Source organism: Bidens hawaiensis, unplaced genomic scaffold (assembly GCF_021521415.1).
Source record: "Bidens hawaiensis isolate Kalapana, Puna unplaced genomic scaffold, B.hawaiensis_p1.1 tig00008375_1, whole genome shotgun sequence".
NCBI classification, from domain to species: domain Eukaryota; kingdom Viridiplantae; phylum Streptophyta; class Magnoliopsida; order Asterales; family Asteraceae; genus Bidens; species Bidens hawaiensis.
In genome coordinates this window covers 49,896-63,401 of record NW_027491593.1, presented here as the reverse complement: position 1 = coordinate 63,401, position 13,506 = coordinate 49,896, and the positions used below count along the sequence as shown (strand labels likewise).

At 36.4% G+C, this 13,506-nt stretch overlaps 1 protein-coding gene across 1 annotated transcript; it reads left to right on the top strand.

The window, feature by feature from the left end:
• Positions 1-3,726: 3,726 nt before the first annotated feature.
• LOC143637645 (ethylene-responsive transcription factor ERF003-like) lies at positions 3,727-4,357 on the top strand. The gene is made up of 2 exons (XM_077104980.1): positions 3,727-3,840; positions 3,917-4,357. Exons 1-2 carry the CDS (start codon positions 3,758-3,760, stop codon positions 4,326-4,328), a joined length of 495 nt encoding a protein of 164 aa, XP_076961095.1. The 5' UTR covers positions 3,727-3,757; the 3' UTR covers positions 4,329-4,357.
• Positions 4,358-13,506: the final 9,149 nt, after the last annotated feature.

Below are 13,506 nucleotides of genomic sequence, written 5' to 3'. Positions count from 1 at the left end.
ACAAGTAACAAGTCGATAACATCAGTTTACAAGAAAATAAAGACCTAATTTCAATCCAAAATAAGCAAAGCAAACATTAGAATCAATACTTAGGGCGCATTTCTAAAGCAAAACATTATCAGGAACTAAGTGCATAATATTCATATTTAAGCAATTGAAATCATCAAACAGATACAACTGATTATTATATAAATCGGATAAATCAAATCATCTCGTAAAAACTATTCAATCGGAACTTGATCTTCAAAATTCGAGCCAAACAAATTAATTAATTGACAATGACATTAAATCAAAAAGAAGTTGAACAACACAATAAAGCATGAAACGAACATGATCGTGAATTAGAAGGAACACGAATTGATGTAACCTTCGCGATTAGATATAACAGCTAATGGTTACAGTATATATATATATATGTATATGTATATGTATAACAGTATAAGAGAGAGAGATAAAGAGATTGCCTGCCTGCTGAGGATAATAAATTAATAATAATAATAATAATAATAATAATAATAATAATAGAGTGATTTGGCGATGAAGAAGAGTGAGTCGATGCAGTCGAGACGAGAGCAAAATTCAGATGCCAACTGCAGTCTTTTATATCCGATCCTGGATTATTATTATTATCTATCCTATTTATGGCAAATTTAGAAGCTATTTTTTAGTAATTTACAACATATAATGCATGAGGTATAACATGAACTAGGGGTAAAAATGTTATTTCAGATCTTAAATCTCACTTGCATTTGTAATCTTTCTAAATAATTACAAATTCCATCCCTTAAAATTACAACATTGGTCCTTAGTCTTTAACTTATATATTATATTATTTTCACTTTTAACCCAACTACCCCACGATTTTTAAACGGTCATAATTTTTCCGTACGTTAATATTTTTTAAAATAAATGGCATCATAAAAACGAGCATTTTATTTTATTTAATTTGAGTATCATATTGCTAAAGTTTTCGAAGTAAAAAAGTTATGCAAGAGTGTTTGCGGTTTGCTTTTGATGGTTTTTTAAATTAAACCATGAGCCAACCTTACACGGTTTTTTTTGTCTTCGAAAACCGAAACTAAACTGTTTCTAACTAAAACCCAACTAAACCGAGCCATTACCAACGATTAGGTTTCGATATAGTTTGTACTTTGATAAAAAATTGAGTTTGAAAATTAAAATAAAAATTATTAATCTACATATACATTCACTCCAAACTAAACATCAACTAATATGTTATTAAGAGAATCATACTATGAACAAAGATAATTTTGATCACATAAATAATAAACCTTATTAGAAAAAATAGAATGCGAAATCATAACAAGAACAAAGATTATAAAAATCATACTGGAACTTTGGTTAAATTAAAGTTGTAATAGACGAGTTTGCTCGTATTAAATAAAACTTTGATTAACTATATTTTAACTATCTCTAATATATATTATATCTCATACTAAATAAGTAAATAATTAACATTTCAATATGTACGGCCAGCTCCGGTTTCAACCGTGAAACCAAACTGGTAAACGCTCTCACAGTTTCAAACAAAATAATAAACACCCAAAAATTTGTTACATGATTATCAAAGTATGTGTTTCCAGTTTCACGCTGCATCGCGCAGGCACTATTCTAGTTAATTATTTATTTCCTCAATTATTTATTTAAACAACACTTTACACTATAAAAGATTTATAACTTGACTTCTGATTGCAATATACAGTCTAGACCCTAAAACAATAATAATCATATAAATGAAAGGGCAGCCTATTTAATTTAATGTTTTCACCCTTTTAAATATATGAACAATTTTTATGCTAAAAATATTAATTATTACGTAACATTAGATATTTTATTTTCAATTCACAAAAACAATTGTGCAGTAAATTGTTGGATCGAACTGATTACATAGGTTAGGGATTTTTCACTAAATATCGACTACGAACCGAAACTTTCAAAGGGCGAGCATTGACATGAGAAAGGCTTGTTGACTCACGACGCTGAACGAGACGGAGATAAACTGGTTTTAACGGTTTGACCAACGGGTTCGGTTAAAAACTGATAGTCCAGAAAACGATTAACTAGTATTTGAAACAAAAAAAAGGGAAAAAGAAAAGGTAATCTAACAAGTAACAACCTAACTAGCGTATATTCAGGTGGACTGGCCAGATAATCATATATTCATATTTACCTAGTACTTGTTACTTGAAAAAGGATGGTTGTTACTTGATATTTGATAACTAAAATTGATCTTGGGCTTTGTACTGCCTAGGCTAGATAAACTAAGCCCACATAGTATAGTACTAGGCTACTAGCTACTAGTTATGTTTACTGGCCCACTGTTTACTTATGGTTCTCAAAAGGGATCTTATCTAATTAGCCTAAGCATAAAGCTGACGAGGCGTATGAAAGGATGTTCATCTTCAAGTGCTTGGATGTTCTCTAGAGTTGTCACCCGAAAAGAAATATGCAAATACTCTTTAAATGAAGATGAAAATTGAAACTAAACATGAGCATATAAGACTCTTCATTATGTCACACTTGTTGTCGGATTTGTTTTTGTTCGAACGTATTTGTTTTATTTTAAAGTTGATCGATTAATTTTTGTTTGAATAGTTGTATTAAATTATTTCATTTGAATGCTTGTTATTGAATTTGGTTTTTGGATGTAAAAGATGAATGAGCAAAGTGATCTCTTGATGAAAAGACCAAAATTGGTCAGTAAAATTGACCACAGAAAGCAAAAGATGGTTACAGCTAAATTTCAAAAAGTTATTCCCTTCTGCCACTAGGACAATTGATAATTCGAGTTTTCAGATACACTAATATTTTTCACATTTGACAAAAAGTTGAATGTTCACCTGTTTGATGAGGTTTTGACAACTAGAATGCCAACATTTCATCAAGGTCCTTCTATTTTGTTGTAACCAGTTTTACATTGTTTAAAACTCAAAAGGGAATTCATAAAAAACGAAAGACGTGCTCCTGAATACGTGCTACAAAAAATTAACAACGTTGGATGAGCTTCTGAGGAACTACTTTTGATAAACTTTGGTTTGATGAGTATATGATGAAATTTGGCTTATTAACTTTCGACCCATTGAACTTCGTTCCGGCTGAGATTCAACCTACCACACCTTATGGGTGTGATCACAATGAGTTGATTGTGTTCTTTCTTGGACTAATGTAATTGATACAATTGTTAAAAACGTGACATATTTATAATAAACCTACACAAATGGTAACTAATGTTATGACTGAGATGTTTATAACATTAGTTTCTATTGAAAAGCTTGAAACGAGAAACATGATTCACAATTAGAATATATATACATAACTACAAATTTCAAAATTAAAAGATGTCAGGCGAAACTATTAAAGCTGCAAAATATTAAAAGCGGCAAAAAAAACTGAATTGCTTTGATTCCAAAACCATCGATTTGCTTTGATTTAATGATTTCAATGGTTTAGAACATTTTTAGGCTAACCTCAACACACCCTCATAGAGTCATAGGCCATAACATTATGTGGAACTCATAACATTACATGAGAAAATTGGAGCAAATATGATATTTATTGAATGGAAAAATTAAATAAAACTATAAAAGACCCACTTCACTTCCCATATAAACCCCTTGTCTCACCCTCTAGGCCTCTATTATCATTCCCTCCCTTCCACGGCACAAGCAAATCTTCAGTTCTCTCATTTCAACCTTTTAACTTCATTGTGGCAGTTTCACAAACACATTGTTCGCACATGGCTAGAACACACCAACGATACCGTGGCGTCCGGCAAAGGCATTGGGGTTCATGGGTCTCCGAAATTCGTCATCCGTTGTTGTAAGTCTACTTTCCAAATGACATAACCTTTCCTTTCTTGTACTTTCATCATAAATTTTACACCACACCAAAACAGGAAAACAAGAATTTGGCTAGGAACATTCGAGACTGCCAATGACGCCACCCGTGCCTACGACGAGGCCGCAAGGCTCATGTGCGGGCCACATGCAAGAACCAACTTTCCGTACAACCCCAATTCGTCGCAACCTTCTTCTTCGAACCTACTCTCGGCAACTTTGACTGCAAAACTGCATAGATGCTACATGGCTTCACTTAATATGAGCAAAACATCAATCCAACAACATAAACGATCCGAGAGGAAGCCGACAGTTGTGATGCAACAACAGCAACCAACGGAGGACAATAACATGAATCATGATTATCCGAAACTTGAAGATCATCACATTGAACAAATGATTGAGGAGTTGCTTCATTATGGATCAATTGAGCTATGTTGTATCGGTCAATCACTTGATCAACAGCCTTGAATTTGTTCTATCGGTCATCATTGGCATAGCTTAGTATAAATTTTTATTATCGATGTTTTAGTTATGTTTTTAAAACATGAATTTTGGATACAAGGTTTATCCGGATTTTATGTTTTAGAAAACATGTTTAACAACGTTGTATTAACAAATTCTTCTTGGACGTTACAATAATATCAAATTATTTATTGCTTGACGGGGTTAAAAATCTGTGTAATTTATAATTCATTTGGTTTTCTATATGAAATTATGGATCCCATGTAACTTTTTAACGTATGTTGAGTTTTACATTTTTTTCTAACAAGGTAGCTACTGAATAGTTAGCATGTTCATGGTCTTATGAACAGCTTGCTCGTTCGAGTTCTAGTAAGTAGTAACAACAATATATAATGTCTATGTAAAGCATTTGTCAATATTTATTTTGGGCATGATTTTATTTATGAAGTTATGGATCCCTAGTAACTTTTTAAGCATGTTTTAACTTATTTAACTACCAAGGCAGCCACTAAAAAATTACCATGATCTCATGAACAGCTTGACTCGTTTCTATGTTTTGTTTTTGTTCAATATTAGCGAAACTGTTTAATATATAATTTATACATTTTTAATGCATAATGTCGTGTTGAGTTAATGTGATTATGAGATTTGAAATATATGACTTGGACCGGCAATTAAGCCTAAATTTGTTCATGACAAAAGGGCAGATTGTTGAAAAGGGTACAAAATCTCTGTCTACATGTCTCATATATATGGACTTATATTGTTTGAACAAAAACATGAGAATATAAATTAGTGTTAAGACTAAAGGTGTGCTTAGTTTGAAGAATTTACATTAACTACTATTTACTTTTTGTATATACTTCTCGTTAGTTGTTGCGTCTCGGTTTTAAATAAAGTTTATATTATGCAAATTATCAAAGCATGGGTAGAAATAACACGTTGTAACGGGATGCCTTGGACACGTCAAGAGATGGTGATACTTGGACCTACAAGATGCTAGCTCTTTGACCCTGCCCCAAGGCAGACAAACCGGTTTAAACCTTAAAACCGGTTTGGATTGAAATTGGTTTAGTTTGGTCAACAAAAGTCAAAACCAGTTATTATCGGTTTGGGTTGAATTGGTTACTTGACCAGGTTACGATCGGTTACAGTTGAGTTTTAATCGGTTTTGTTTCGGGTTTTGACCGGTTAACCGGTTTGGAACCGATTTTTTGGTGAAAATTACAAACCGGTTCCGAACCTACAGTTTCAGTCCGTTCCAAACCAGTTTCAACATAATCAGTTTCAATTCGATTTTCAAGTTGATTCGGTTGATCAATTAATTTGCCCACCTCTAGGGGACACCCACCAAGGGTAGTGAATCCATAATAATAACATTAAATGTCGTCTATTTTATAGTTCCTAATCAAATCAATATTTATAATGATTTCTCACTTGCTATATAAGTAAACTAGCTTTAGAAACCCATGTATTATGTGAAAATCCACAAAATAAAACGATTTATTAAATTCCATAATCGAGATTAAAACGTGTTTAAACTGGAATATGCGAGATTTAAGACTCGTAAGTAAATAATATTATTTTATTCTGAGAATAAAGGAAATATATTCAATGGAAAACACGTGCGAAGTCAGATCGAATGGAGGAATTTTGGGGAAAAGTTATGAAGAAACGAACGTTTTCTGTTAAACGTGTGAATATTCAACTCGGCATTTGAGAAAATGTACATGGTTGAAATCATCTGAATATCGTAGATAATTGAAAGCGAGAACGCCGGTGAAACGTGACTCAATTATGAGTTATAACAAAACGAGAAAATGCAAATTAGTATTTTCAAGCACGTTCGTTAAAGCACATATACCGATAAGCATGTAAAAGTTAATACTATCGCCGTATTTGAGGTTTGTAATTTAGATAAAATAAATCAAATAAACACCATAAGTTTGGATGAGTTGTTTTTTGGAAAAACAACTACACTAGTTTTATTAAGTTTGGAGTAACACGGAACAGACACCCGGTAACGATCGTCAATAAATTATTAGCGGAAATCATAAGCTAGCAAGACAATTTTAAGTCGAGATTGAAATAAATATTTTGACAAAATATATTTGGAATATACGTCACTTGAAGTAGCGGGTTCGTTGAAACGAGAAAAAGAAACACGATAGCAAAACGCGTTAAAATCGCACTATATAAGTGGGTCTACCCCCACTTAACATTCATTTTAACATCACATTTCGGCATTTTAGAGAGAGAGAGAGAGATAGAGAGCGGTTAGAGGATTCCGGCAAGGAGGCCGGCGGTAGTCCGATGGTGGTGTGTGGTGGTCGGTGGTGGTCCAGCGCGGTGGTCCGGTGGCGGCCGAAGCTCGTCTTCTACCCGGAACCATTTTTCAATGTCCCGAAAGCGATGGTAAGCTCTGTTCGTCCCAAATCTGAGCTTAAGTTCGTTAAAAACATGTTTTAAAATTTGGACAGATTGTATTAGTCTTGCATGTCTGCAAAGATCGGTTTATAACTGAAGATCTAATGGTTCATTCATCTTGATATTGTCCAGAAGGTTTATAACCCATATATAATCACTTTGAACAGTGGAGATGAGGATATGAGTTGCTTAAGTTGGGTTTCTAAACTCGTTTTCGTGTTCAGCTCGCTGAGCGGATTTTGAAAATGCCACTCTAAAGAAATGCAGATTCCCGGAGTCTGATCATCAGATCGAGTTGAAATTTTCGATGAACCTTCCTAACAGATATATCTTTGATTCCACCAAAGGAATCGATGATCAGATTTTTACATGGTGAGTTATAAGCTTCGTAAATTACTGGTTATATTTTAGAACGAAAATAGTTTCTTACATCGAGTTGCATGTAGGTTTTGAGGTGTCGTATGAACGATCCGAGACTAGAGAAATGTTTGTGAGTTAAAAACAAATGCATTGTTATATCCGAATCGCGTTGCATGTCGGCTATGAGTAGATATTCAGACGTGAACCGCACGCGAGAGGGTATAACTATTATTTCTTAAAAGTTTGATACAATTAGTTTTTGATAGATTTGTTTAAATAGTGGCATTGAGTGTAGTTTGGAATACTAAAAAATGTGGTAGATGATTAATTTAACTATAGTTAGTTTACAAACGAGCGCTAAAAGCAAGAGTATAAAAGTAAATAACCAATATAAATTCCTGAAAAAGTGTGTTAAAAATGGTGCAATCGAGACTTTGACGATTTCGTGTTTGCATATATACACGATATTTTGACTGAAATAGTTTATCCGAATAATGATCACCATTAATATTAAAAATAAATATATCTTTAGATAATGTAAATTTTATATAAAATATTTATATTAAGTATGTTAATATACGCATTTCAATATAAATAATAATAACGGTTATATTATGTTTTGTTAAAGAAATGGTATATGATATATTTGTCAGAATTCAAGCATGCGTCTATATGACAGATAATATATTTATAAAAGAAGATTATATTTTAAAATATTAAATATATACTTTTTATTAAATAACGTACAAGTTTAGTTTCGAAAACATATATTAGTTTTAGAATGATTATTTGAAACTATGTTGTTCTAATATATTTAGAAGATATTTTGAAACGTTCGATTCAATTATGATTTTTCTTAAACAATAAAAGTTGGATAATAAATTAAGTTATGATAAGATTCTATTTGTATCCATGTTTATGTGTTAATATACTTGGTATTAAACATAATAATCTGGTTATCATTTGTATGAATGTTAACTAGATCTTGACATTGATTGGCATATTATCACAATTGAATAATATTTGAGCTGACGCAAAGGTGAGTTTTCTTGTAAATCCTCATTTTTAAATATTTTAATGATTTATAAATGTTTTTGGGAGAAAAGTATATAAATAAAGGGCTATATATTTTACAAATTGTGTTAAATGAGATGAGTCATTATAAAAGAAAAAACTGTTAACCTAGAGAGAAAGGGCCTAAAAATATTGATAGATCTATCGGGGCGACGCCCCCACTCTTCCAGTCGCTCTGGTTGAAAAGGTGAGAATATTTTGATTTGGTATGTAACAGGTTTATCATATTGATAGTATGTGTTGTACTCTTTGTCCGTTTACAGCTAACACGTTTTGTTTAAGAAAATATATAGCTATGTTTGAAAACATAGAAAATTAAATTCCCATTGATAAGAATGGTGAATAATGAAATTTATCATTGATAAGAATGATGAATAAATGAGAGTAAAGTCGAGAACTGTTACATCCCGGTTTTTAATTGAGAAACTCACCAACATTCGTGTTGACAAAATTATTTTAACATATTTTTCAGGTAAATGAAAAAATGGATGCTTCGTGAAGGATTCGGGAAAATGGTGTTGTGCGTTTGAATGAATGATAGTTGGACTTGTAATTTAAAATAGAATTGTGCATGTTTGACACGTGTAAAACTCTGATATTTAATAACGTCTAACTAATGGTTCATTATTTTTTAATATGATTGGCTGAACAGCGTCTGTCACCGCCCAAATTAACAAAATTAAGTCTTCCGTTGCCAAGTTAACGATTTTTGGGGTGTGACATATTACACAGGATAAATAAATGTATAAAATTGCAATGAATAATATAATACAAATAAAAAAAGATAATTAAGTCTCTTTATATTATGTAAAAAAATTGTATTACAAATATTGTCGTTTTATATCATCAAATATATTTGAATTTTAAATCGAGAATGAGTTGTTTTACCATCGGTATACACTAATGAAGCAATGCAACTGGAAGCAACATTTAAAATAATGAGGCCTTTCGATGTAAAAGATGTAGCTAAAGTCTTTCACAAAAATGTTATACATTTCATACCAGACCATAGACAAAAAGACACAAGATTTTCCTTTTTAAACAACTTTCATGTTTTCCTTACAAACACACTGTAGTTCAGCTGTCACAATAATCTTATAAAAATTTAAAAAATAAAAATTTTGTCTATGATTTTTAACACTTAATATTTGTAAAAAAATAAAAAAAAAAGTTATTATAGTTTTCTTTAATATGAAAATGTCTCAAAAAATTAAATGTTAATGTACTCTTTAAACATAAACACTTTTATATATACATTTCAATTTTAAAAAATATATATTGATGACATGTAATTATTATATTAAGTATGTTTGAAATATAATTTATGACATTAATAATTCAATCAATGAAAATTGACCAATTAATACGGTATGTTGAATTTATAGTCAATACTATGTTTAGAACAAAGTTTTTTTTATTATCCATCAATAGAATAGAAGTGATTTTGATTGAGATTTAATAGTGAAAATTAACCTCGGAATGCTATGTATCCAAATTTATTTTATTTTTTATCAGTATTGATAGATTGTGATTACCAAAAGGCCAAAATATTCAAATGACCAAAATCACCAACGCGTCTTTACCCGACCTCCAGCTTTTTGGCAACGGTTTCCTTTCGGCCAAAAATTAATATCACTCAAAAGAATAAAGATAACTAGATAAGAATACATATTATTTCTCGTTTTCATATTTATTGATTTATAATCAGGATATTTATATGTATGTGTTGTTCACCAATAACATATTTGATGATTCACATGTTATGCAATGGTGTAGCCGTGTAACTTATAATCATATACCGTTTTCTCTTGTGGGTATTCATTGATAAAAAATTGCTATGCGTAACAATGATGCGCCATCATGTGGCATTTACTCCATCTTTATTGAGCACTCATCTCTTTTTTCCCCTCATGAAGAGGTAAGTCCCAGCAGAGCCCAGTTGGACCCGCAAGACTCACCTTGAACAGGGACGTCTGCGCAATGACCAACTGCTCCAGCAGGACCCACCATGCTCAAAGAACCTTACGCGCAGTACGCCAGCTGTACCCGCAGGGAAAGCCTCCCAATGGTGAAGTACCCCGCCTGTTCCCGCAGCTGCGGATACAAGCCATCAGGGAAGGCTACCCGCACTATCAGCAAGGCTACACGCACAAGGCATTCGTTACTTCAAGTCACATGAAGGAATGAGCAAGGCGGGAACACTCCCGCCTAAATGAGCCAGTCCGTATGCTTCTGGAAGGTCTTTCGTACTATACCTACTAAGGTATGGGTGGAACAGACAGTTTGACCAGAGCAGCCCATGAACTAATCACAGGGTGACAGCTCACCGACAACAATACGAGGAGGAGCACCCTCTAGTACTGTTTGTCACTATTAGCCGCTGCCTACTCACCAACCCTTACGATGAGACGTGCGCAGCCTACAGTTGGTGGAACAGTGCGTAGCCGGCAGTAAAGGAACAGTATACAGCCGACCTTATTACTGTTGGCCGTAACCTATCCACCAACCAGTATGGCCTGTGCGTAGTCCACTGTTGGTAGAACAGGAATACTATTCAGCCTGCTGTACCTACTTGGAAACCTACCTTCGGCTATAAATACTCCAACATCTTGGATTGGTAAGGACATCATCTGATATCTCAATCTTATCTAGCAATCTCTTAATATACACTTATATTCAGAGCAATCTAGCCTGATTCTCACGCCGGAGGGTGGTCACAAGGAGGAACCCCCCCTTCTCAGTGACGAGCTTACGGTGTCTGTTTTGCAGGTCTCTAGAAGAACAACCTTCTCAGCTGGACCTCATCCCCGTGGGAAACATTACTTAACCCCCAGATTATCTATAATCTGTCCAGGGTTCACTTAGTGTTTCTTCATTGGCGCCATCCGTGCATAAAAGCTAGAACTAAGTTTTTTCAAAATTTCTGAAGAAATGGTTAACGTTACTCCGGTCCCGAGGCCAGTAACCGACCAAGAAACCCCGGTAACCACAACCCCAGCAACTGGGGGGAACACCGGCGGTTATACAAATCTTACGAACACTACCCCGACTACCCAAGCCGGGGCAAGTGCAGTAAATATTCCACTGGGGTTCACTGATGCCCAGTTGGAAAAACGAACGAGGGTCCCTTGCCAAACACTAGATCAAGTGAAGGCGTGGGCCGAAGCACGTCAAAGAGAGTTCCAAGCTGAGTTGGATGAACGCTTGCGTTCAGTTCAACAGGCTGACGAATTCGGCAGTACTCGCCAACACCTCAATATGAACAGTGAGTGCGAGTACTCAGACGACGAGAGGGAAGAATCCGATACCGACGCGAACCCTCGCCATAAGGCGAAAGGGAAGCGTAAGGAAACGGACTTCCAACCAAAAAGGAATTTTGGGAAAGCTTTTAAACCAACATTTCTCCAAAACCTTTAGACCAACTGCTACAAATGCAGGAAAGTCAAAATTCGCAAGGGACATTGCGGAAGCAATCGCCCCGAGAAGTGCCAAACAAATGTCCAACATTGGCACTTATGATGGTCTATCCGACCCAGACGACCATTTGAACAGGTTCATTGCGGGGGCTACCGTCAGCAACTGGACGGAACCCACGTGGTGTTACATGTTCCAGATGACTCTGGTCGGAGCGGCCAGGGCATGGTTCGACCGTTTACCGGTCCACCACATATATGACTGGGCGGACTTTCAGAACAAGTTCAGCCAGCACTTCAGCCAACAGAGGAAATACACTGAAGAACAGTGGACGATCCTCAACTGCGTTAGGGAGGAGGATGAATCTTTGTTAGACTTCATCACCCGCTTCAACACCAAAAAACTAAGTCTCGGCAACATAAGTGAAGATCTTGTTCGCGCCGCTTTCATCCAAGGCGCCGAATACCCGGAGCTTATCCGCACATTGACGGGTAAGGATGGCATGCCATCAACATGGGATGCCATCATGACGGCGGCCAAGCGCTTTGCCGAGACGGAGAAGCAACTGGGAAGGGATCTTCCCCAGAGTACACACCTCTACACGCAGAGGACAAGAGAGAACAATGTCCGGATCGCCCGGCAGAACAAGAAGAAGAAGCTAGGTATCTGGCAGTCAAGGGTAAACTTTGACACCACATCCAGCTCTGAACCTCTTGTTGGCAGAAGAAATCACACGCACCCTCCAAGCCAAAAGCACCGGTGGACGCCACTCACCAAAAGCGTCACGGAGATATTTGCCACTGAAAAGCTACCGTGGCCAAAAGCTCCAATGATCCGGCAGCGACCTAATGCGGATCAGAGCAAATCCTGTGACTTCCACGGGACAAAAGGTCATGATACGGAAGAGTGTACATCCTTGAAGGATATTGTTGAAACATTTGTCAAGGATGGAAGACTGGCACACCTGGTGGCATCAATCAAGAAGGGAGGACGGAACGACAACCGGTACCGAGGCAACGGACGAAAGCCCGTTGACATCAGCATCAACATGGTTCATGGTAATATCAGAGGAAGAAAAAGGCGAACGATAGAACCATGTGCGTGGAAGGAAGCTGAGGTGCGCTTCCCGCGAGTGCCAGGAGGACCCAGCAAAGAAGGCCCTATCATCATCAAAAGCCAGCTGGGGCACTACATCACCTCCCGCACTCTTGCTGACAACGGCGCCTCGTCAACGGTGATGTACAGGCAGTTCTTCGACAAGCTAGATGACGAAGACAAGGAACGCCTGGAAACGATCTGCGCCTCGATGGAAGGGTTTGATGGCAGCACAAACACCCCCCTGGGTATCCTATCTTTCCCCGTCACTCTTACGGATGGGAAACACTCCCGCACAGAAGATGTGGATTTTGTCGTGATGAGGAAGCCACACCACACATACGACATTCTCTTTGGGAGAGACGGGATGGCAAGATTCAACGCCGTGGTATCCTCAGTCCACGGCATGATGGGATGGCCAACAGCTGAGGGTGTAGCGATGATCACCGGCATTCCCCAGGTATGCATCGCATCTGTCTCATCTAAACCCAAACCAAAGATGGCTAAACCAACCATCACCGAACCAGAAAGATGGGCCTTCAACGGCAAGTACCCGGACCAGGCCGTCACCATTGGCCCAACAATTGTTGATCCCACACGCACCTTACTTAAGCGCTTATTACAAAGGAACGCCGATATCTTCGCGTGGACACCGGCTGACATGACTGGTGTACCCCGGAGTAAGGCAGAGCATAAGCTCAAATGCGATCCGGCTGTCACGCCGATCGTACAAAAGCGCAGAGTAATGGGGCCAGAACAAACTAACGCGTGTAGAACCCAAGTCAAGGAACTCCTTGACGCAGGCATCGTACGC